The sequence below is a fragment of the Camelus dromedarius genome, chromosome 27 (genome assembly GCF_036321535.1).
Source record: "Camelus dromedarius isolate mCamDro1 chromosome 27, mCamDro1.pat, whole genome shotgun sequence".
Lineage (NCBI taxonomy): Eukaryota > Metazoa > Chordata > Mammalia > Artiodactyla > Camelidae > Camelus > Camelus dromedarius.
Genome location: NC_087462.1, coordinates 20,139,495 through 20,166,206, shown reverse-complemented (window position 1 = coordinate 20,166,206; position 26,712 = coordinate 20,139,495). Strand labels below are relative to the sequence as shown.

Here is a 26,712-nt window from a genome sequence, read left to right as displayed (position 1 = left end):
GGGGCACAGAGATTTTAGGGGGCAATGGGGGTGGGGCAGGCAAGAGGAAGCCCGGACTTGGGGTACCAACCCATGAACTCTACACAAATGCAAAAGGCGCTGGGACTTCAACCTTCAGCCAGAAGTCCCCCTCCGCCAGCTATCTGGGTACCCGCCGCGTCCCCGCCTGCGAGTCTGCCGTCACTACTTCTCTGTGCCCCGCTCCGACACCCGCTTCTACCAGAAAGAAGAGCTGACGCTCGAGGAGTCGTCAGAAACTCGATTTCGCTCCTTTGCATTTCTCCTTTCTCACTTTCGCTCCTCCTTTCCTGCTCTCTCACCGTTTTTCCCTTTCTTCTTCCCGTCTTCCTCTCTCCCTCCTCCACGCCAGCTCTTCCAGCCTCTTCCCCGGGACCGATTCCACCCGCCCCCACCTCGTCACCTCCTTTCCTCCGGCTCAGAGCCCCCTCCTCTCTCCTCCACGCCTCCCCTCCCCTCCCCTCCGCCCGCGTCCCCACCAGCAGCCAATCAGTGCGCGGCCACCCGTGGCCCCGCCCTCCCTGGCGGTTCCGGGCGGGCCCCGCGGAGCCCAGGCGGCTGGTGCGGAGGGCGGCACCGCGGGGCGGGGGCCGATGGGGCCTGGTGGACTGGCGGCGCCGGCGCCGGGCTGGCCTGCACGCGGGTGTGCAGGGCAGTGAGGTGGTGAGGCGGGCGTTGCGGCCCGCCCGGGATGGGCCAGCCCGGGCCCGGCGGGGCCGAGCCGAAGGCGAGGGCGGCGCGCGGGCCAGGCCTACCGGGCGGGCGGCCCGCGGACTGAGGTAGAAGTGGGAGCGGAGGAAGGGGCCGAGCCAAGGCGGTGGGTGGAGCGGCGAGGGGGGCGGAGGCTGGGCCGCGGCGGGCGAGCGGAGCGGAGCGGCGCGCCTGTCCGGAGCTCGGCGGCGGCGGCGGCGCCTGAGGAGGCTGAGGCGGCGGCGGCGGGCCCGGACGAGCGCCCGGAGGTGGCGGACGAGGCGCCAGGGGCCCCCATGGGCGGGTGTGTGGGCGCCCAGCACGACTCCTCGGGCAGCCTCAACGAGAACTCGGAGGGCACCGGAGGTAGGTGAGCGCCAGGGGGCAGCCTCGGCCCCCCATTGTTCCTGGCCAGGCCTGGCCACCTGTCCCGGCCCCTGCGAGCCCGCCGGCCGCGCGGCCGGGGCCCCCGCGCCCCTTTGTCATCCCCTCCTCCACGTCACTCCCCGCGGTCCGCTTCCGGCCGCCCCGCGGGCCGCGGGGTAGCCCCCTTTTCTCCCCGGCCCCCGAGAAAAGCCCTCCGCGCGCCGGGGATGTAGCCCTCGTCCTCTGGACCCCACTGCCTCGGTTCGGGAAACTCTGACCAGAAACTGCTTCTCTGGCCACCTCACTCCCTTTCCAGCCCGTTTAATTATTCAGGAACAGGATGGCGGCGCTGGGGTTGCAGAAAAGCGAATTGATGGGGGTGGGGTGGGGAGGGGAGCCTAATGCATTCCCTCCGACGGGCCCCGCCACATCTCTCCGCACCCGTCCTCGTTCAGCAGAGTTGGCTGGTCTCAGCTTTCCTGAGTTTCAGATGACAGCTGCCCTGGTTGGTTCCAATTTGGCCATTTAAACCTGCAAGTTTCTGGAGCTCGGCTGGGGAAGTCTCAAGTGGCCACAGGCATCATTTTAACGAGGGGTGGGGAAATGGTCTGCCCGAGTAAAACGTGGCTCCTTGCTGCAGCATGGGAATGTTGGGCCAGTGTGCTGTTGGAGTGGGCTAATCAAATTCCTATCCGTCTTGTGTAAAGGAAAGTATGTGAGTTAAAAGTACAAATACCTAAGAGTCCGACTTAGCCCAGTAGGACCTGTACTGTAAAAGTTTTTGTAACCCGGAACGCACTTCTGCTTGATTGTAAATAGTTTGCTGAGGAGAGGTATTTTAATTAAATCGTTGTAGTATGGTAGAATAATACAATTTTACTTTTTCTTAAATAACCTCTTGCTGAGTCCATTCCTGTAGTTTGTGAAGAGGACAGAATGTTTTAGTTAAAGAAGAAACAGCTTTTAGGAATAGCAAAGATGACAGTGTTGGTTTTGTTCCAACCCTATGTTAGATGTCTCAAAATGTGGGACGTATTTATAAGTTCCTAAACTAAATCGTTTGAGGGGGGTGGGTTTACAACTTTTTCTTAATATGCTAACATTTAGACCCATTGCTTGCCTGGTACTTAAGCGCCATCTATAAACCATGTACACCTATGATGAATTTCCTGAATTGCAAGATGTTTAGCCATGCCACTTCATTAAAATCTTTGGGCATCCTGTGACTAAATCCTGGACAGGTAGTTTGAGAGCCCAGCGAAGTGTGACTTGAAAAAAATCGTCCGTGAAAACGGTATTTTATAGTGCATTTCAAGTCATAGCATAATTACTTGGTGGCAGATTAACAATGAGATTCTCAGTGAAAACGAAGCAGGAAGATAAAAAGAGCATAATTTGAAACAACCTTGGGTTAAAATCGTATTAGGGGTCAAAATGATTCTTCCTGCAAATGAGGTGATTATTAATGGTATGGAACTATAGGTAGTGTTACTTTTTAGTAAGTATAGGTAGTGTGCTCGTTATAAACAGTGTTTAGTTTTAATTAAATTTTTTCACACATTTTAATATTCTGATAACCATTTTTCTCTTGTTAATAATGCACTTGAGCCAATTTATTTAAGCCTTTTTGTAGTATGACTTAGGACCAATCAGGCATAATTAACATGGGCTTTTAAAAGCAAGAAGTATTCGCTTTTGGTAATTTATTACCAGTGGTATCTAGTTAACTAGCTATAGTATCAATTTCTTTGAGAACTGAGTTCTCTGGACCTTAAGCTGTGCTATGCCTTTTCAAAATAAAGTTTAGAAAAAAGGAACATCAATCACCAAACCTCTTTATTTTTTTCTGGAGAGAAGTCATGGCCCTGATGTAACTGGGGTGAAGCAATGAGCTGTGTGGAATAAAAGGATTATTTCTGGAATTTAATTATGGAAGTCTTTATTCTCCATTGTTGTCATGATATTTAAAGAGTTAATTGTGGTTTAAAGGAATTAGCTCAGGTGAGTGTTTCAGGTTAACATGTTAAATAGTTTTTTGCTATTATAGTAGATTTTTGTTTGGAAGGGAAGGACTTTTTCCTAAGGGTGTTGGCACAGATCCTTCACTTTTCAGAGATACAATAATGGCTAGTAGTTTTAATCTGGACCTATTGGGTTTTGAAAATTTTTTTAAATCAACATGGAGTAAAATACAGTCTTACCATGTTTTTCATGAGAGATTTAAAGATTTTCACGACAGATTTAATTACATTCACAATGTTGTGCAAACATCACTATTTTAGAATGGCTTGACTTTCTGAATATCAACCAGGTTTAGTAAAATGACTAAAAAAAAAACTCTTGCCATTTGAAATACTCTGCTTTCCCTTTCCCTCTGAATATAAGTCTTTTTAAGTATGCAAATGTTTGTGTGTATATTGAGAAAAACTTCCTTTCTAGGTGGATGATGTCTTTGAAGGAATTTGGTAAATTTTTTTAAAAGATTATAGAATATGGAAATGACTTAATTCACGTTGTAAGACTTGTGTTGTCTGTGTGTTGTTTTGGAATCATTTGTAGTGTCTTCTGGCATACCTTCCATCGAATTCAGTTTTTGAGTTTCAGCTACTTTGACCATTTTTTAAATGCCTAATTTTAACCAAGAAAGATATATTTTAGAAGTTATACAAGATTATTCAACAGTTCTCTCCAAAATTCCACACTCCTAGAATTTCCCATTGTTTTGACATTTTTAGACAGCATATTTTGTATGGTTCTCCATCTTATGATGACATTGTGGTGCTGAGGTTGACACTTAGGTCCTCTAGACAAGGCTCTAGCCCATGTCATTTGCTAAGGAATTAAATCTCTGATGATTTTTAAAAATAAGAAGTATGTGGAGGAAAAAGACAAAATGAAATTGATTGAAGACAACCAATTACCTTTTCATATTTTGATCATTTCTTTAATGAAAGTGGTGATGTACAGAGTAGGCTCTCACTTTCTGGGTGTGTCATTTATTCTGTACGTTCATTGGTTTCCCAAGATTACTGACCCAGGTGGTCACTGGTTTCCAGGTTTATAAGAGGATAATTCTGAATGCTGGACATTGATTTCTTTATTTCAGAGTGTCTTGAGAATATGGAGTTCTTTAGGATATCCATTTATAGCAGCCTTAACACCTACTTGATGAGAACAGTGATTTTTTGAATAGTAACAGCTACCATTTATCCAGTATTTATTATGTAACAGGTACCATGATTATGTTCTCATTTAGTCTTCCAACAACTCTGGGAGGTGGATAGTATCTCTATTTTATAGATGGAAGAAGCTGGGAGAAATTAAATAACTTACTTAACATGGCATAACATAAATGGCAGAGTCAGAGCTTGAACTCAGGGTTATAATAAAGAATGCTAGTTTTTTTCTTTTTTCTAGCTTTTTAAAAATTTTAATAAAATACATATAAAACTAGCCAATTTAGCTACTTTTAAGTGTACTGTTCAGTGACATTAATTCACAATGTGCAGCCATCATCACTGTATTTCCAGAATTTTTCATCACTCCAGATTCTGGATCCATCAAGCAATATCTTTGCTTCCCTCTCCTTCCAACCCCTGGTAACCTCTAATATATGTTTTGTCTCTGAATTTGCCTATTCTAGATATTTATATGAGTAGATTCATATATTTGTTTTGTGCTATATTTCACTTAGCATGTCTTCCCAAGTTTATGCTGTTGTAGCAAGTATCGATACTAAATTTATAGCTGAATAATACTGCATTGTATGTGTACCACATTTTGATTGTCCCTTCTGTTGATGGACATTTGGATTGTCTCCACTTTTTGGCTATTGTAAAATAATTGCTTTATGAACTTTGGTGTACAGATAGCTGTTTGTGTCCTTACTTTCAATTCTTTTGGATATATACCTAGAAATTAATAGATCATATGGTAGTTCTGTGTTTACCTTTTTGAGGAACTGCCAAACTTTCTCACAGTGGCTGTACCAGTTTACATTCCTGCCAGCAACATACAAGGGTTCCAGTTTCTCCACATTTTCATCAACACTTGTAATTTCATGTTTTAAAACTGTAGCCTTTCTAGTGAGTGTGAAGTGAGGGGTATCTGGTGGTTTTGGTTTGCATTTTGTAATGGCTAGTGATGTTGAATATCTTCTTTGAAGAAATGTCTATTTCAGTCCTTTGCCTATTTTTTAATTGGGTTGTTTGGGTTTTTGTTGTTCTTGAACTGTAGGAGTTCTTTTATAATTCCATGTATTAAACCCTTATCAAGATACATGATTTGAAGATATTTTCTCCCATTCTGTAGGTTGTTTTTTCACGCTTGATGGTGTCTTTTGATTCACAGAAGTTTAAGGCAGTCCAGTCTATCTGTTTTTCCTTTGGTTGCCTGTGCTTATAGTTTCAGTTTTACTTATATATTTAATTATTCCTTCACTGATGGAGAAAGAATATGTGTATAACCAGTAATTCACAAATCTTATAACTAACATTTGCTTTCTTAACTATGAATAGAAAGCTGTTTGAAGCTTATTTCCTCTGTCAGATCTGGTGAAAAGGCTGATTAGCAGTGAAATGGTTTTTAAAAAGTTGACAAAGGTAGTCCATAAACTCACTTTAACTTCTTAATGAAGAGATGATTGTTGTATTTTCTGGGAAAGCATTTTACAGTCAACAAGCATTGAGTACCTACAATATGCCCAATGTTGTATTGGTTGCTGTTGTTCCCAAAAAAGGAATCATGATCCTGTTTCTTGAGTATGTCAGAATCCTTTTTTAGGAAAAGCATAATAAAGTTTGCACACACGAAGCAACTGTAAAACACTATTTAAACAGATGAAAATACCATTGAATAAACTGTGCAGGTGCTGAGGGAATAAAGGAAAACAAAGTGATCTCAGCTGTTCAAAGGTGTGGTCCCTCAACCAGCAGCATTGCATCACGTGGGAGCATGTTGGAAATGCAGACTCTCAGGCCCTAGCGCTGACCTACTGAACCAGAGTCTGCATTTTAACAAGGTTCTCAAATGATTGCACGTTATAGTTTGAGAAGCGTTGGTATAGGATTGCTTACAGTGGGAAGAGACTGGAGTTAGGAGCCAATTAGGAGTAGAAATGGCAAGAGTTGGTGACTTACTTGATGTAGACATATAGAAGAGAAAAGAAAAGAATCCCATGTTCACCTGGGTGACCAAGAATATTGAGGTGGCTTGGCCGGTTTGAGGGAATAAGAAGGAGCTATCTGGGGAAGTCAACCTTCAGTGAAATACAACCATCCAGCATTGGTTGACAGAATAATCTTTAATTTAAGACATCATTTAGGATGGTGCAGAAATTTAGGCATGCAGCTCCTAAATGTTCAGGAATTTGAGTGTGGGTTTTGGAGTCAGCTGGAGGAGACTGACTGAAGGTATAAAAGTGAATGACTGTTATAAGTAAGTGAAAAGAGGAGGAAAATACTAAGAATTGAGTCATGAAAATTTCACAAAAGGTAGAGAAATAAAAAACCACCTCTCAGGACCTGACCATAGTAGGTGGTTGGTCTACTGAATTTTGTTGAATTTTAGGAAACAGGAAAACAGGTCTCCCTGTGAAACTGATAGATCTGATTGTATTTAAATTCTTCATTCTAGTGGGATGTTTACAGAAATTCTAGTTGTAGTTTGTTACTCATATCCTAATACAAGATAGACTTCCTGGACATCCAGCCCCACAATATACCAGCAGTCCCTTTGAGGTTGATATACTTGAGAGCAAACATATCCCCCACAAGACATCAGTTATTTTTTTCACTAAGAATATCACGCATATCTATTCCTTATGTATTTTCAGTGTCCCATATGTTACTTATATACAGCATCTAACTAGATTTTTTTTATTGAATTTTCTTTTGCTTCTTCTCTTAGAGTTGTGCCTTTAATAAAAAGTGAGGCAAAATTGAGCATGACTAGGGCTAAAGATTAAGTCTCCTTTTACTCTTAAAGTGACAGTGGAAGTAAAAATCTTCCATATTTTCTGGGTTGGTGAGCTCTGGGGCTTTATGAGAGGGATGCATAAAGTTTCATACCAACTGGGGAGAGACATACTGTGAAATAGACATTTACTGGATGTAGAGCAGAGGGTGGCTGATTTTACTGGGAGTGGTGGTTTGTGGAAAGAACTAAAAGGAAAATAGCAAGAAAATGGAGGTCGGAATACGGTGGTACCCTGGGTGGGTCGATCCAGTAGGTATGAAAACTGAAGTCAGGCCAGAGAAGCTACAGTTGGAAAATACTGGGCTATGTGGAAAGCTGAATCCTCTTTGAGAACAGGTTTAAGCATTCCAGTGCACATTAAAAACTGATGTGGTATGTTGTAGCCGCTGCTTCATCACCTACCTTCCGTTGGGCTGGTCCCACTCATTTTCAGTCTTCTACCAAATAAAGGGTTGACATTTTTCCCAGTCAGAGTTATCTTGGAATTTATATTGGAAAGAAGATTCTTATTATGGATATTAATGTGGGCTTTTTTCACCTCAGATTTTATATTTAGGAATCAGTTGCTAGTGTTACATAGTATGGATAGAAGATTTAAGCCATTAGAAATGATAGTAATCTTCATTCCTTTGATTTTTGATAGCCCTTATCTGTAACACATGTCTTTCTTATGGAGCAGTCAGTGCGTTTTATTTTTAAATCTGCTTTTCTTACTATAAATGCAAAGCTTTGGCAACACCTTGCTTGTATTGTACTACTATACCCAGGCAAGTCTTCTAATGAGAATGGTTATTGAGTTTTAATAACAAGTGATAAGGAACTTTTGCCTTTATGTTGATGAATTAGTTATCACTCCTGTGGCTTTTGACCAAAACACATTCTTCCCTTGTTGCAAGAAAGCATTTGGTTGATTTTGGTAAGCAACATGATCATATTAATCGGACATGATGATCAATTTGCTGATTTAGTGATTCTCTCATTTTTCCTTACTGCAGACCACCTGAATGGTTTATCTTCATTTGGTGGACCACTGCACCTGATTGTTCCCACTGCCCCTCACTATCCCTACCCAGCTTTCTGCTTCTGTTTATCGGGCAGTACTAGGCTACCAGCAAGCGCCTCATGATTCTCTGGTAGTTCAAGGACCATAGGTTGAGACTTTACTAACGCGTATGTACTTAAAGATGCATGTGTGTTGGCCAAGAACAATCAAGCATGTGTTCATCTTGCATCCGCTGCTTTGACTTTCAGGCAGTAAGAATCAAGTTTGGTTTTGAATATATTCCACATATTAAGCTGAGAGGTTAAAGACTGCTGAGTATACACTGAGTATTGTAATGTCATATTTTTGCATGTTTGCAATACAGCTTTTAGGAGTTTCCATTATAGGTCTGTTTTTAGAAATGAAATTTCTGTTGAAGGTAGATGTCTAAGAAAAAAATATTTACATGCGAGTAATTTTATATGCATTTTACTTGTGTTTGGCATCTTAATGATATGCATTTGCTCAAGACTTAATAAACAATGAATTAGTGACTTTTGGGCTTTCTAATTAAGTTCTTATCCTCACAAGAAACCCTTCAGATATTTTTTGCATTTATTGTTGTTGGTTTGTAGGTAAAAGCAAAGTCAGATTGCTTCTTTGCATTTGTTCAGATACGGGCTATGTGACAAGATCGTCAAAGGGGCAGAGTAACAAATAAACCCAGTCATTTAAGTTATAAATTTGCATCATGGTAAACCATCACTTTGAACTCAGGGCAAGCACTTTATTTCTTAGATGAGTTAAGATGGTTCTTCCTGAAACTTTTATAAATAGGCAGCTTCTGTTATTTCTAACTGCCAGCACTTGAAGCTCACTATAGTGGAGATGTAAATAAGGCTTGCTCTGTGATTGTCAGGTAGCCTATAGTCTAATGAAGGAATCATACATTTAAATAATTAGGAAAAATTTTAAAGTCTCTACAGCAATGACAAAAGTATTATGGGAGTTCAAGGAATAGCAGTGTCAGAAAGCTTCACTGAAGAATGAGGTGGTACAAGAAGTTGGTCTTGAAAGAGGAGCAGATGAAGACAAGGCAGAAGGGCACTCTGTGCAGAGGAAATTACTTGTCTAGAAACATGGAGAAACATGGTATTTGGGGGAACTGGCAAGAAACTTGTGGATGGGATAGATGAAATGTGAAGTTATTAAGGTGTGTTGTCAGATTTTGGAAGGCATAATTGCCATAATCAATAGACCAAGTTGTATTACAGTTTATGCTAGTTAAGTAGTTTAAAATTTTTTTTGTTTTTCTGTGTGCATCTAACAAACTAATTCCCATTTAATGTTGCTTTCTGAGGTTATTTTATAAAAATTTCTGATGTATTAGGTTGTTACAGTCCTTGATAGATTTTTATTCTTTTGTAGTTTTAATGGGATTACTACATATCAAGCATAAAAAATATGTTAAATGTTTTTACATACATGTGTATGTGTTTGTCCCGGATCAGTCGTCTCTTGGGTTCTGATTTTCTGGCGTGTGTTAAGAGTTGGGCTAAGGTTCTGCAGAACTGCTTGAATTTTAATCTCTGTTGAGAAAAGGCCAGCGTTAGCTGTGGTACTTTGGGCTCAGTTTCATCTGAAGGAAAAAAATTGTTGAAAAACAGAATGAATTAGATCATATTTATCAAGATTGTATCAAATTCTTTTTAAAAACATTTTTGATGACAATTTTCAAACATATTGAAAAATTGAAAGACTCTAGTACGAACACTTAAAACACCCTCACTTAGAGTAAACAAATATGTGTGTGTGTATTTATAGATATAGATACATTTGCTATCTGTTTGAAAGTGGTACAGACAGTAAAAATAAAGCTGTTCTACATAACAACAATACCATTATCACTCCTGAGATTAACCATTATTCCCTGAGATCTAGTCCATAATTAGAATCTCTCAACTGTCCTCAAAATGTCTTTTATAACTTTTTTTCAAAATAGGATCTAATCTGCATTAGACGTTGCATTGGTTTGTCTCATTAATCTTTTTAAATCTAGAATGTTCCCCCCTCCTTTCTTCCCTAGGACACTGACTTTTTAAAAAGTCTTATATAATGTACCACCATCTGGTTTTGTCTGATTGTTTCCCTGTGGTGTAATTTTGTGTATATTCTTATAGCCTCTGTATTTTGTTTAGACTGGAAATTAGGTAGATCTAATTCTAACAGAAAACATATAATTCTTTATTTCATAGGCTATAGTAGATCCAAAATCCAAACTTTTCCTAGTTCTTTTCTACTAACTTCCAACACTGGGATAATCTTTTATTACTGAAAGTATGAGACTTTTTTTTTTTTCATTTTTCCACCTGGAAATAATCCTGCCATCCTCTGAACGTCATAGTACTATTCTTTAGTGCTTACTCTCCTTCTCTTTTTCCCCGAACTTTTTTGAGGAATAATTGACAGATATAATTGTATATATTTAAGGTGTACAGTGTCATGATTTGATATACATTGTGAAACTCTTACCAAGATCACAGTAAGTAACACATTCTTGGTTGTGAGAATCCTTAAGATCTACTCTCAGCAACTTTCAAATATATGGTATTGTTTATTGACAATCACCATACTAAACATTAGATCCTCATAACTTACATTTCTTAAAACTTAAAGTTTGTAGCCCTTTATCCATACTGCCTTCTCCCATTTTTACAAAAATCTCCTATCATTGGTTATTTTGTACATTACTTATATTCTCAGATGTAAGCTACATTGTATCTGGGACAGAGGCTTCATTTCTCTCATAATACTTAGGCTCAGTTAACGATTGTGTGAAACACATCTCTGACTTTATAATGGTGTTAGGGAGAAAGTAATATTTTCCCAATAGAAACCTTACTTAATTCTAGAACAAGAACTTTGTTAAGTAGTACCATATAATGTAATGAAAAGATCTGAGAGTCAGAATTCTTGAGTTCTGGTTCCACCTCTGTTCTTTGTATTTATGACCTTAAATAAGTCACTTTACTTCCTGGCTTCTTAGGTTTTTTTCTCATCTATAAAATGAGCATGTTAGATGAGGTCAGTCGACTCCAACTTTTTAAACAGTTGCATCTTCTTTTTTAGGTATATCTTACGTTGAACACTAACATGTCAGTCTCAGTATTTGATTTCTTTTTATTTTGATTGTATAGAGTCACTGCAAATTAAAAAAAATAATTTAGAGTCTTATAAAGTTCTGTAGGAGATTTTTTTTTAAAAGTTTGAATCACTAACACTGTCGTCTATACTCAGAACTTAAACACTAACATTCTGTCATGCAGTGTTACGGTATATGTTATGTTTTCACTAAGCATTGTTCAGTTAATTTTTGTGATGAGATCATATACTGAGTAGATGCATCTGAGATTGCTGTGACATTTAATGAAGCCCAGACATCCGTGTGCTGTATTAGTGTGCTACATGAGTGAACATGTATGTGCTTGTATTAATACAGCACATGCAGAGCTGTGGTTTTCCCAGTGGCATAGTTACAGGAAGTTCCTTGAGTTTCATACATGCCGTAGAGATGGCAAGAGAAGCATCATTTCCATGACTCCAACATCAGTTTGACGCAGCAGCATAAGCTAACATGTTTGATGATGGTCTTTATGTTTGAAATTTAACATTTGATGTGTGGTACTTTTTATTATGGTTTTTAAAAATAGCAAAAATATATTTTACAAAATAGTTTAAATTATGTCTGTGGAATTCTGAGCGGGTGTTTTGTTCTCTTGAGTTCTTTGGAACCAATTTAAAAAGTAATGTGACTAGATCCTAGGAAGAGTTTTTACCTAACACACATAATTTCAATCAGTTTTCTCTACTTTAAGGATAGGTGTACTATGTTGAGCATTGTATTAGATATTTGGAGTTTCATAGAATTACAGAAAGTTCTTTACTATATTAAGAAATTTACACAATTTAGAGAAATGAAATGCTATCCAAATTAATTCTGATACTAACTTTGAGAGGAAACAAAGATAAAACATTAAAAATAGTGAAGGGATCAAGGAGGTGGTAACTTGTAGCTATACCACTAAGTGTCATCTGGTTATAGGTCTGCAGGTTTGTTCAGTCACTTCCCCTAATTGATTTGCCTTCACCAGGAATTAAAAGGGTGAGGAACAACCCCTTGGGTGGTCTTTCTCTTCCAGAGCAACTTTTTGCTTAGAATGTGCTCTGTAAGTTGAATGTGTTTCATTAACAGGTGAACTTCACCTCTCAGTTCATTTGAAGCTGGAAGTACACATTGATGCTGTTAGGCCTTTGCTTCTGCCTACCTGTGACATGGCTTCACTTTTCTCTCTTAGACATAAAATATTCCAACTCTTTGCCTACAATTGGGGCAAACTTGTATCATGTTTAACGTTTAGAATTTCAGACAGAAAGGGCTTCATGAAAAAGGGATTGTTGGATGAGATTTTGTTTGAAAGATTTGACTGTGTCTTACGAAGGAGGAACCAGAATCAGATGAGATGCTGAAAAGGACCTGGTAAGTGAGGTCTGGTGTCTGCCATGTCTAATTCTTGCTTCTGAAGAGTGTACTAGGTTGAGATGAAACATAGAAGGGATGTCAGTGGGAGAGCTTTGCATCCAGTAAATAAAGCTTAGCTTCTGCCCATTTCAGAGCCTTTGCCTTAATGTAAATAAATACTTGCTGTGTGGTGCTTTTTATTACATTTCTTAATAGCACGATCTCCCCAATGTTTTATTTTTTTAAGTTTCTTTTGGGAATTGTTTATTTGTTTATTTCCTGTCTTCCCCCACAATATTGTAAGCCCTGTGAGGTCAGAGGCCTTGTCTGATTTCTTTACTGTATCCCTAGTATGTAGTGTAGTTCCTGGTACATATGCATTAAAAAGTTGCTGATTGAATAAATAAGTGAAATAATGAATGAATAATTGTGACTGTTTTATCACTTGGAGAATGAAAAGTTTACTACTTAGCTTTAGTTATTTCATTTGTTTTCTGGGTGAAATTATAGTAATATAAACTATTGTAATATTGTAATGTACAACTCTTCCCTTAGTCGTACAACAGCCCGTTATCTTTAGAGACTTTTGTCATTATTATTAATCTGGGATAGATTCTTATTTGCCAGTTTGATAAAAGGAGACAGTGATCTAATTTGCTTGTTAAAGTCTCACCACTTATTTTATTTGTGTATTATTTGGTAATCCTTTGCAAACATAGTGGTGATTTGAATTGCTTTGCATATGAAGAGGGTTAATTATTTTTAAAATCCACTGAGCCCAGTGGGATTATGTTAGGCTGTTCTTGAGCTGATTCTGTGCTTATATTAAATGCAGCAAAAATCCAGGTTTCACGTGCAGCCTATAAAGTATTATATTAACAGAGAATAATGAAGACACCCTTTAAGAATTCTCTGAATTTAAGTGTTTGGGGTTTTTTTGAGCAGACATTTTGGGTGATGTTGGAGGAGGGCAAAGTCCGGGGACAAGTTGTAGGATGGAACTGCTCTTTGAGGTCCTTTACTGTTTTCACTCTGGGAGTCAGAACTATTTGTCCTTTATTTTCTAAACCACATTCCTCCGTATAAAAACTATAAAGAGTATTGTGTTTTGGGATGGAAATTTACTCAGTAATACTTATATAAGTATTATATATATATAATATATATAATATAATATATATAATATATATTTATATATATATATAAAGTAAAATATAACTTTATAACATGTGTAATTTTGTAACACACGCCTGATACGAAATATTTAGCAATGCAAGTATTTTTTATACTTTTTGTCCTGTTTTTACTTAAGATCTTCCTTCCTGACTTTTGTTATTTACCCAACATATAAGTACTAAACATACCTGTGGGACATGCTTGAACTTGTATGTAAACATCTCAACAGAGTCTAGCACAGTGTCTCATAGGTAGTAGAGTCATAATAAATATTTGTTGAATATTGTCGAATAACTTATTGAAGTTATTTAAGTAATGGCTTTTCAGTTGTTTAAAGTTTATGGATATAATTAGTAAATATGCGAGGAGAACCATGATTGCAGTACGTTCTTTGTTGTAATTTTGGTTTTTAAAAAATCTTTACAGTTTCTTTATTCCTACAAGGACCTTTTGACTTTGAGGAAGGCCAATATTAATATTGCCATTTTACAAGGGAGGAAACTGAGGCACAGAGAGGTTTTGATCTGATTAAGGAATAGAAAGAGTAGCCCAAACTGCAAGCTCTGTCTTCTGTTTTCTAATTCAGTATTCTCTCCACAGATGGTGAGAGTTTTTAGTTGACTTTTCTTTCCCTGCAGCAGAAGTGTGTGTGAGTGTTTTCCTTCGTGGCAGTAAACACAGTTGAGTTGAAGTTAATGAAATGTGGTTCTTAAAGACTCTTGTGTTCACACTCCAAAACGGAGATGGAGGTAGTGAAAAAATGAGGGTGGTAGTTCCCTTTGATCTTAATCAACAAATTATATTGCATCTCACAAGATAGAAATTTTGAACTAAGATCTTAATTATCTAACTGGATCAAATGGAAAAAAGTGATAGTGTTGCTCATCTTCTTTTGTGCCCCTTAACTGAGTTATCTATTTTTTCATCATTATCTCTGCCTCCTACCCCAGATTGCATGTTTTCAGCTTAAAATTCAGTTTTATTCAAGCTTGACTTGAATTTTGCAGTTGAACTTTGTGGGGAAACAAGTTTCCTTGAGGTCCTTAAAGTATAAGAGAAGAAGACTTTGTCTAATTTTGAGAAGGCTTGATGAATTTTTTTTCTAGGCCTTTGCTCTTAAATCACCCTTAGTGGAGTATTAGAATCTCTGTCTGCCTCAACAGAAAGTGGTGATTGTCCTGAGGGGTGAGTTGAAGGAGGTTACATGAAAGATCACTCTTGATTGGTAGGTATACCGAGCAGCTTAAGGATGGGGATTGGAACCCAGAAGTGAATAAGTGTCTGTACTTAAAATATCTGCATATGGACATTTGGAACCACCTTCTGGTTTTAGAGATGATATAAGGAACTGAGATATCTGTCACCTAAAGTGTCTTGTTCAGAAGTGGGGGGGGGGGGACCTATTTTGGTCCCATAATATAGTTTCATTATCAGAGCTTGTGCTTTTTCTGGGAGTCACCAGTAAGTTTGTGCCTTGGACCTCAGTTGCACTGGAAATAACAATTTTAACTTATTGGTGATTAAAAAGCTTTTGGGCCTTTGATCATTGTTGTGTTGCCAAAAATTAACACAGGGCCTATTGAACAAACCCTTCTGTGAATTTGTTTTTATGTCTCTTGATTTGTGATGATTACATCATATCATGGATAATTCTGTCTTCCTAAGTGACTCAGAGTAGTTTATATGCCCTTTAAATGCTCACAATTTTGAATTGAAAAACTGAGATGTATCACTACATATAACAAGACATAATGAAAAAGGAGCTTGAGGAAACAATAAAATGATACCCAGTATTTCTGGATGACCATTGAATATGATGCTTAAGCTGTAACAAGACCTCTGAGAATGGAGAAGATTGCTTATCTGTAATAAACTGTGATAAATACTCTTGGAAGCAAGAAGGAAACTATCTTTTTGCATTTGATCCATCATGGGGTAGAAAACAGGTCTTTGTGTGTGTTTATATTTTTGTTTTTTATATACCAACACTAAATGTACTGACTGGTAATTACAATGTAACTGCATAAGGCAAGCAAATGCCTGAAAAACCTCAGGTAATCTTTAACCATTTTAAGAAGGGAATAATAAATAGGGACAACTTAACATTTCAGTGGTAAAAGTAATAAGTATTTCAGTTTGGGATAAGGATGAATACTAAAAGTCTATGTGTACGAAAGTTTCACTATTTATCAGAGAAGGGGGAAAAAGTTTTCAGGTGAAACATTGAGGGAGATTAAAGGAAAATTAAGATGTAGAATAAAATTCAGTTTCCATTGAGAAATAGTTCTGGTTTAATAATCGGAAGTATAAAGAACATTAGCAAGTTATTTTTATAGTATTTTATAGTAAAATCTTAGGGGGAAATGCTATACAATTTTAAAATAGGAAAGATTGATTAATGGTATTTTTGCATTTACTCCTGATACAATCTAAAAACTACTTGTAACATTGCTAAGCTAAATCAATACCTGGTCAGAAGTTCAGCCTGGAGCACTTATAAGATGACTTCTGCCTTCTTTGTAAGAAGAGAGAATAATTAAAGCTTTTGATTCCTGTACATACACAGTATGTATACAACCTAAACACTATACATATACAACATACACATAGATATAGAGACATACACTATACATATTATATATATTATATATAATCACTTGTATGAGAATTTGTGTAGGATGAAGTCTTCCTTAATAATTTACGGTCATATTGAAAGCTTTTTAAAGACAAAAATGTTTTAAATGGCAAAAAGCATATTTAAGAAAAATGTATCCTATGACCTAGCATGAACATACTGGTGTACATTCTTTCAGACTCAGAGTATATGTATGGCTGTCTGTGTAAAAGAGTGAGAGCAAAAATGGGTTCATATGTTTAGAGAGTTGTCACATGCTTTTTGAAGTCACAGCTATGGCTTCTAAAGTTTGACTTTACTGATGTTTTGGCTTTGGGATGTAATGGGAATGTCATTGTTAGCTTTTCATTTGGGGAGGGTTGTCAGTATTTTTGCTAAAATTGACCTGGCTGTTTCAAAAGTTAGGAATTAGTAAAGGCACCACAATGGTGTGAGAGATGCTTGTCTCAGGACTTAATGTGAGTAAATGCAGTGTAAACTAGAGCAAAGGAATACCCTGCTATAATTGGGCAAGTTTCTCAAGGCTTTGTTGTGGACAGTTTGCAAGAATATAGTATTTCTTTCTGTTATAGACAGTACTTCCTTCTGAACAGTTCAGTTAAATAAGTTAAAAGTAAAGCTTGGGATTTTGTAATGGTGATAGCCATAGGTACAGTTTAAAAGGGTTAAATGGCATACGAGATACATCTCTTTTCTCATGAATCTAAGCCGTAGGCAATACAGTTTCTAGTAGTTTTCCTGTTACTTTGATTGTATGCATCAAATGTCACTTTCTTTATAACTGATAGAGAATTTGATGTTTGAGTCCCAGTTCTGCTTTATGGATTTTGTGGCAAAATCTTGGACAAGCCAAAATATCATTATGTTCTATGGTTCTTTTGAATCTACTCTTCTATTCTTATCTGTTCTTAAAAGCTTTGACTGCACTTAGAAACCCATTCAGGGAGAAGGACTTGGCAAATGAACACAATTTCAAGTAAAGTGTGCTTACCCACATTTTTGCCAGGCTCTTATAAACATTAGAATTTCTTAAAAGCAAAGGAAACTTTTCAGATTGAAAAGGAAGACCTCTCGAATAAAGAACTGTATGGACTGCTAGTGTCTTTCTCAGGAAACACTTAGTATTCATTTTGGCACTGGTCTCAGGCAGGCACCAACATGCTTTTGGTAATTGGTATATGCTGTCTGGGAAATAGTGTGTTGTTTGGGCACTTCAGATCAGTGACAACTTGCTATGCCATCTATGCGCTGGTTCGCACCTTTGAAAACTCATGAAACCCCAAGGCCTTAGAGATGAATTGATCATGCATTTTCACTTTGGGAGGGTAAGTGAAGGTCTGGGACCATGTTGAACATTTATTCTGGTAATTCTTAAAACCATGAGGCAGTTTAGTTTTAGTGGCTAAGAATATGAACCTTGGAGTGAGTTAGTCTAGGTTTGAATCCAAGCTGTACCATTTAGCTGTATGATCTTTAGGATATCTTTTATATTTATTCATTTAACAAACATTTAGGTATTTTTTTTAATGTGCCAGGCACTGCTCTAATTGTGTGGAAATATAACCTCATTAAATCTTTGTAACAATGCTATGAAATAGATATTATTATTATCATCTCCCTTATCTTCCTCCCCACCTAGTTACTTTTACCTTTTTAAGTTTGTTTCCTCATTTTAAGGTGGAGTTTACACTAGAGTTACTGAGAGGGTTGAGAGGGAGGGACAGCATGGGGTACTCTGCACAGTGGCTGGACCACAGTATGCATTCTCTGTTGACTATTGTTTTTTCTGAGAAAAGCAGCACTTTTGGCAAACACTACCTTCACTCATGATACAATAGAGTAGTAGGGGGTCACTCTCTGAAGGTTTTCTAAATGCTTACAGGAACCTTCCTTTCTTTTACTGAAGAATTTTGAGTTGGTCAAGGAAAGTCCTGAAGGGTCTAATTGTGTCTAGACACAGTCAGCACCCTTAGGGTATTCTGGGCCAAGTGAAATCTAAGTTAATATCATGGTTGTCCTACCAAATCCAAATCTGTAACTGAGGGATTATCAAAGGGTCACGGGGTGGTGGTTGTTGTTTTGTTTGTTTGTTTTTTAAGTCAGAGTTACAGAAAAGTTGCAAAAACAGTACAAGTAAGTCCTGATACCCTTTGTCGGGATTTCCCCAAAGGTTGCATTTAATCACATCTGCTCTATCATACTTTATGTTTACATACATGGGTTTAAATACTTATATTTTCTTGAGCCATTTGATTAAGTTGCACACAGTAAACCCTTTTACCCCTAAATACTTTAGTGTGTATTTTCTAAGAACAAGGATATTCTCTTGTGTAACTGCAGTACAGTAATCAAAATCAAGAAATGAACATTAATATAATGCTATATTTACTCTACAGACTTTATTCAGGTTTCACCATTGTCTTCATTAATATTTAAAGAAAATCTTCCAGGATCATGCATTGTGTTTAGTTGTCATACCTCTTTAGTCTGGTTTAATCTGGAACAATTTTGGAGACTTAAGTCTTTCATGACCTTGGCACTTTGAAATAAATGCCAGTTATTTTGCAGAGTGTTCATCAGCTGGAATTTGTTTGATGTTTCCTCATGCTTGGATTCCTCCATGATTATGCAGTCTGGGCAGGAATACCATGGAAGTGAGATTGTGTCCTTAGTGCATCTTGTCAGGAGTCATATGATATCTGTTTTTCCCTTTTTTGGTGATGTTAACTTTAATCACGTACGGTGCCAGCCAAGTTTATTCCCTGCAGATACTATTTTTCCCTCTGCAAATAGTAAGTATCTAGTAGGAAGGTTGATTCTAAGTAAATATTTTGTTTCTTATCAAACAGACACTAGTTTTAACATCCATTGGTAATTCTTGCCTGAAATAATTATAGTGGTTGTTAAATGGTGGTTTTTCTAACTTTACTGTTTATTTTGTATTTATTAATCTGCATTTTAAGGTGAAAAAGAGCTCTCTCATCTTCCCTATTTGTTTACTTATTTATATTAGTATGGACTCATGGTTTTCTATTTTATTCCATGGGGTATATAATCTGTTACTATTATTACTTATTTTGATGCTCATATTGTACCAGATTGGCCAGTGGGAGTTCCTCCAAGTTGGCCTCTGTGTTCTTTTGACATGACTTCATTATTTTTTGAACACTTCTTTGTTTTCTGGCATAACAAAATGTCCTAGACTCATCTTGTATTTTACCCGTGGGATCCCTGGAATCAGCCAGGGACCCCTGGTTCCTTTTAGTGGAGAATGATATTTAGAAGCCAAAATCTATACTCCAGGTATGTTTGATGCTGTTGGAGTGTTGCTGCCTCTAGGTCCTGTCAGTGGAAAGAACTAGGATATGTATACTTCTCCCCTCTGAAAATACACATAAAATAGTTTGGAATTGCTAATTCATTGTGAAAAACAAAACTGACTAGAGTTCAATTTTTGTTTACAATTATTTATGTCTGTAGCCTAAGAGTAAAATTATTAACAACATCACTGTGTTTAAATACTGGTTTAGGTACAGACCTTTTTGATATAGTTTATTAAGCATTTGAAATACAGTTAAATTATTTCTAGTTGTGTCCCTTTTTTTTTTTAAATTGAAGTATAGTTGATTTACAGTGTTGTGTTTGTTTCTAATTGTGTTCCATTTTTAGTCCCCCCTACTCCTTGTTTTTGTTTGTTTCCTTAAGTGTGTGTAATATTAACCTAGTTCTAAAAGTTAGAACTAAATAAAAAAGTATACTCAAAAGAGTGACCCTTACTCATTTCTATCTCTTACGCATCCTTCCATTATTTCCATTCCATTTCCACCCACCCTCTGTAAGTAACCAGTACCATTGGTTTCTGATTTATCCTTCTGTTTTATTTGTACAAATGTATCAACATATCTATCTGCTTTTCTTCCTTCCTTTTTTTTATTGTAGGACTTATTTTGAATAGTGAAAATCTGGTTTCCAACAGAGATGTTACATCTTTCAGTGTATTTTTTGGCCTTACAATGCCTCAACCTGTACCTACTCAGAATATGTCTGTATAAATACACGGTGATTATACATAATTTGTTTTAGATGTGGCATTTGTTATACAGTCTCATTACTTTATACCATCATGCACAGTGATAACCATGCTCTAATATTTTGAATGTCTCATAGAAGTCCTTGATGGAAATGAGGCTAGTTTCTTTCCATTGTATATAGTGCAGATATTTAATGATCATCATCATTGCAGATAATTAAATAATATTTTTGTATATTCTCTATGTAGTTCCAACATGTCTGAACTAAAAAGTTTTGAGATCCCAAAGGATAGTAACTGGTTGTTTTGTTTTGTTTTGTTTTTCCTTGATTGTACAGAGAATCACACCAATACTTAGAGGATCTCTGTCTCTGTCTCTGTCTGTCTCTCTCAACAAGAATAAGAGTTTCTTAGCTTGTCTTCTTGATCTTGAGGGGAAAGCTTTCAGTGTGTTTCTTCATTGAGTATGATATTAGCTGTGAGTTTTTCATAAAGACCCTGTGTCACATCACAGAAGTTCCTGTCTATTCCTAGCTTTATGAGTGCTTTATCATGAAAGAGTGTTCGGTTTTGTCAGGTGATTTTTCTGCAGTCATGGAGATGATCATGTGGGGTTTTCCCTTTGTTTTATTAATACAGAATATTACATTGATTTTCTTATACTGAATCAGTGTTGCATTCCTGGGATAAATCCCATTCGGTCATGGTGCATAATTTTTTAAATATGCTGTTGGATTCTGCTTGCAAATATTATGTTGAGGATTTTTGCATCTATCTTCTTAAAGGATATTGATCAATAGTTTTTTTGTATTGTATTTGTCTGGCTTTGGTTAGGAAATGCTGGCTTCATAGAATGAGTTAGAAAGTGTTCCCTCCTCTCCTGTTTTTTGGAAGCATTTGAGGATTTGGTGTTATTTCTTCTTTAAATGTTTGATAAAATGCACCAGTGAAGCCATCTGGTCCTGGGCTTTTCTTTGTTGGGAGGATTTTGATTATTGATTCAGTTTTTTTCACTTGTTTTAAGTCTGTTGAGATTTTCTTTCTTAAGTCAGTTCTGGTAATTTTGCGTTTCTAGGAATTTGTCCATTTCATCTAGGTTATTTGATTTGTTAGTGTTCAACAGTTCACAGCATTCTAGTATTCTCTTATAATCCATTTTATTTCTTTTTCTTTTTTTAGTTTTAGTTTCAATCCATTTTATTTCTGTAAGGCCAGTAGTAATAATTTGCACTTTCATTTCTGATTTTAATTATTTGCATATTCTCTCTTCTGTGTTGATATACTGTCTAGATATTCTATCCATTATTGAAAATAGAGTATTGATGTTTCTAACTATTATTGTAGAACTATTTCTTCCTTTAGTTCTGTCAATATTTCCTTCATATATTCTGGGGCTCTGTTGTTAGGTGCATATATGTGTGTAATTGTTGTATAATTGTTATGTCTTCCTGATGAATTGACCCATTTATTATAAATATCCTTTGTCACTAGTAAAAAAAAATTTTTTTTGTCTTAAAATCTGTTTCATCTGATATAAATATAGCCACACCATTTTTTAATGACTGCTTGCAACGTGTATCTTTCTATCCATTTGCTTTCAATGTAAATGTATTTTTCAGTCTTTTAAGTCTCTCTCATAGACATCATGTAGTTGGATTGTGGTTTTTTGGTCCATTCTGCAAACCTCAACATTTTGATTGGACTGCCTGATATTTATATCTCATATAATTACTGGTAAGGATTTATACCTCCATTTTGCTGTATTTTTCTGTATGTATTTTTTCTTCCATTCCTCCATTAGTACCTTCTTTTGTGTTAAGTAGATATTTTAAATAGATATTTTATAGTGTATCATTTTCATTCCCTTTTCATTTTTTGAGTCATTTTCCTAGCAGTTGCTCTGGGGATTGTAATTAATATTTTAAGTTATAGCAGTCTAGTTCTGATTGAAACCAACCTCATTTTAGTAGCATTTAAAAACTGATGCAGCTCCATCCCCTCCCTTGTGGGCTGTTACTGATATACCAATTATATTTTTAAATACTATATGCTCATCAACACAAATTTTTAATTTTTTAATATAATTGTCTTTAAGATCAAATAGGAAACAGAGATTTACAAGTGAAAAATACTGTATGCTGTCTTTTATATTGATCTGTGTGATGTTATTGATGGTCTTTATTTCTTCCTGTGTATTCAAGTTCCTATCTAGTATCCTTCATTTCAGCCTAAAGACTCCCAATAGTATTTTTTCAGAGCTGGTCTGTTGCCAGCAAATCCCTTTAGTTTTTGTTTATCTGGGGATGTTTTGCTTTCTCTTTAATTTTCAAAGGATACTTTTTTGTAGCTATAGAATTCTTGATTGACACACTCTTCCTTTCATTGCTTTGAATATGTTATCCCACTGCCTTCTGTTTTCCATGGCTTCTGATGAGAAATCGCTGTTTTAACTTTTTGAGGATGCCTTGTATGCGATGAGTTGCCTCTTGTATTTTCAAGAGTCTTTATCTGTAATTCTTGACAACTTAGTTATGATGTGTCTAGGTGGTGATCTCTGAGTTTGTTCAGCTTCTTTCATGTGTAGATTGATGTTTTTCATCAAATAAGAGTTTTCAGCCATTATTTCTTCCAGTATTATTCCTACCCCTTTCTCTCCGTTCTTCTAGGACTCCCATTATATATATATCGGTAATCTTGCTAGTGCCCCATTGTCAAGATCTCTTCAGGCTATGTTCATTTTCTTTATTTGTTTTTTCTTTTATGCTCCTCAGAGTAGATCATCTTAGTTGACCTGGCTTTACATTCACTGATTCTCTTTCTCCTGCTGCTCAAATATGCTATTGGGCCTTTGTAGTTATTGTTTTCTTTCATTTGTTACTGTACTTTTCAACTCCGTAATTTAAAAAATAATTTTTCTTCATTGAGACTTAATTCTCATTGTTTTAGTTCTTTACACATGATTTTGTTTAGTTCTCTGAACATATTTTAAATAGCTATTTAAAAATTTTTGCTTGGTAAGTCCAGTGTCAGGGCTTCCTCGGTGCTAGTTTCTATTATGTGCAAATGTTCACGGCTCGTGCAGTGAAAAATTGTTTCTGACAGATGCCTGCAGGAATAGGCCATTCATAATGGGTTATCTCTTAAGTTAGGTCAAATAAGGACAAGCCTTATGAGTAGTATTTTCCAAAGAACTTTCAGATAGGCCAAAAAATGACAGTTTTCTGCAGATGGGGCTTTTAAAGAGTTTAAAGGTTTAGCTCTTTAAAGACCAACCCTGTTTTGACCCCTCCTGTGGCTACTGGGCTGGTGGCTTTTGTTGTGATTGCTGTCTGTTGGTTTTCAAGGCTACCCTGGAGCTGTGGAGAGGAAGATGGGTTTAGATCATGCTATAACACCACATGCAGTTTTTTTTTTTTTTAACCGAAATTCAGCTATTTATTTTTGAATGAGAAGTAATAAATGCCCCCTGAATTGTTGCAAGTCTTTGATTAATTTCTATAAAGTACTGAATAAGTTTATTTTGACAGTTTTTGCCAGTGTTCTTTCTCATTACATTTATGGAGGAGAACTTTGATAGTCCTTACTCTACCTTCCCAATGATATTGCTCAATTTTTTAAGGAGATATGAATGATTTTAAATGTCTTTTATATTTATCCATGTAGTTATCCATTTCTGGTGCTCCCTGTTCCTTATATAGATTCAGATTTCCATCTGTTATCATTTTATTTCTGCCCAAGGGACTTTTAATATTTCCTGTGGTGCAGATGATGAATTCTTTCAACCTTACATGACTGGTAAGGTGTTTATGTCATCTCTGCATGTAAGTTTATGAGGTATATTTGTCGATAGTTTTTTTATATTTGATTTTGTTATCAGTGCACTTGTGGCCTTAAAAATTGAGTTGGAGAGTGTTCCCTTCTGTTTTGTTTTCCAAAAATGATTGTGGGTAATTAATATCATCTCTTCCTTATATTTTGGTATAATTCAATAATGAAACCATCTGGACCTGAAGTTTTCTTTGTTGGGGAGTTTTTAAAGATGAATACACTATCTTTTGTATATACACAGCTGGTATATACAGAACGAATTGAATTATCCTTTTCTTCATGAGTGGATATTCCTTTGATATACAGTTAGAGTAATTTATTTTTGCATTCAGTTTTGGGTTTGCTTCTTCCTTATTTGATTTTGTTTTGAACACGTAAAACATTTAAAAATTTTCAAAAGTCAAATCTATATAAATAGCTATACTCAGAAGTCTTGCTCCCAGCTCTGTCCCTTCTGTCCCATAGCCCTTAACCATTTTCCTTAGTTTCTGGCTTAATCCTTTCAGTGTGTGTACTTTTTTGGTTTGTTTTTAAAATATATATATATTTCCTAAACAAACTGTACCACTATATATGTACTATTCTGTATCTTGCTTTTATTTTACTTTTAAATTCTGGGAATCTCTCCACTTTAGTTAATAGGGCTTTTCCTTATTCCTTACAGTTGCCTTGTACTTCATTGGATGGATGTACCATAGTATCTTCTTTAGATTATTTCTAATACAAATAAGCCTATGGGAAGTAACCTTTTATGTTTCATATTTACGGAAGTGTATGTTGAAAGTAGAATCCTAGAACTGGGGTTGCTGGATCAATGGGTGAAGAAATAAGTGATTTTGTTAGGTACTGCCAGATTCCTTCTCCATCCAAGAATCTTTTAGGTAGTAATCCTGTGGATCATAGGCCCCTACCACGGATGTAGGAGAGTCTCTATGTCTCCACAAGTCAGTACAATACTGTTTTGTCAAATTCCTGGATTATTGCCTAAGAGTCCAAGAGATAATTCTAGTGTAGTTTTCACTTTGCTTTCTCTTATGAGTGAGGTTAGAAGTTCCATAAGTCATTTCATTTTTTTCCCTTTGAACTGTATGTTCATGTCTGTTGCCCATTTTTCTGTCATAGAGTTTTTGCGTTTTTTAATTTGTTCCTAAAAATTTTTAATATGAGGGAAATCAGCCCCTTGTGATATAAAACTGAGAATATTTTCTCAAGGACTGTCATTTGCATTTTGACTCTTCTTATCCCCCATACAAAAATTTATATAAGGTTATCAATCTTTTTTCATTGTTTCTGGAAAAGCATTCACTTTTCCTAGGTCATAGAGAAACTTGTCTTTATTTTTATTCTAGTACTTGTAGTATTTCAATTTTTACAAACCTTAGATTCATGTAGAGTTTATTCTAGTGTGCAGTTTAAAGTATTGGCCCAATTTTATCTTTTTCTAAATAGCTATCCAGTTCCAGTGCTGTTTATTAAAATACCCATTTTTATCTCCCAGTGGTTTAAGATAAAAACCTTTATCATATACTGAATATCCATTGCATATATAAATTTTTTCATGAACTTTATTCTGTTCCATTGGCCTAAATATTTTTGTGCTTTACATGCTTTTAATTGTAACGGCTTTATTATATGCTTTAATATTTGTAAGACTTAACTCCCTTGTTGTGTTTTTTTTTTTTTTTTTTTTAGGATTCTCTTAACTGTTCCTCCTTGTTTATTTTTCCATATGTATTTTAGAATCAATTAATCTAGCTTCAGAAAAAGTTTTTCACTCACTTTCACTGTTGGTGAGAATATAAACTGATGCAGCCACTGTGGAAAACAGTATAGGAATTTCTCAAAAAACTAAAAACAGAACTACCATATGACAGCAATTCCATTCCTGGATATATATCTGAAAAAAATGAAAACACCAATTCAAAAAGATACATGCACCCCAGTGTTCATAACAGCATTGTTTATAATAGCCAAGATAAGAAAGCAACCTAAGTGTCTATCAACAGATGAATGAATAAAGATGTGGTATATATATACAATGGGATACTACTCAGCCATAAAAAGAATGGAATTTTGCCATTTGCAACAACATGGATGGACTTGGAGGTTATTATGCTAAGTGAAATAAGTCAGACAAATACTGTAAATCACTTATATGGAATCTATAAAATAAAACGAACTAGTGAATATAACAGAAAAGAAACAGACTCACAGATACAGAGAACAAACTAGTAGTTTACCTGTGGGAGAGGGGGCAACATAGGGGTAGAGAATTAAGAAGTCCAAACTATTATGTATATAGTAAATAAGCTACAGGCGTGTATTGTACAACACAGGGAACATAACTAATATTTTTTAATGATAAATAATAACCTTTAAAAATTGTGAATCATTATGTTGTATCCTTGTAACTTTTATAATATTGTACATCAACTGTACCTCCAATAAAAATTTTTTAAAATTCCAGTTAAAAAATTACTTTCACTGGAAGC

General features: G+C 36.4%; 1 protein-coding gene across 2 annotated transcripts in view; it reads left to right on the top strand.

Moving 5' to 3' along the window:
• The first annotated feature begins 574 nt into the window (after positions 1 to 574).
• The window catches only part of UBTD2 (ubiquitin domain containing 2), a 41,712-nt gene continuing 15,574 nt past the window's right edge, over positions 575 to 26,712 (top strand). The window contains exon 1 of one of the 2 annotated variants that reach the window (XM_031437792.2): positions 575 to 1,074. In XM_031437792.2, the coding sequence (XP_031293652.1) occupies positions 1,005 to 1,074 (70 nt within the window). In that variant the 5' untranslated portion in view covers positions 575 to 1,004. Of the gene's footprint in view, positions 1,079 to 26,712 lie in introns of both variants that reach the window. The other variant, XM_064480095.1, reaches the window with a different exon arrangement.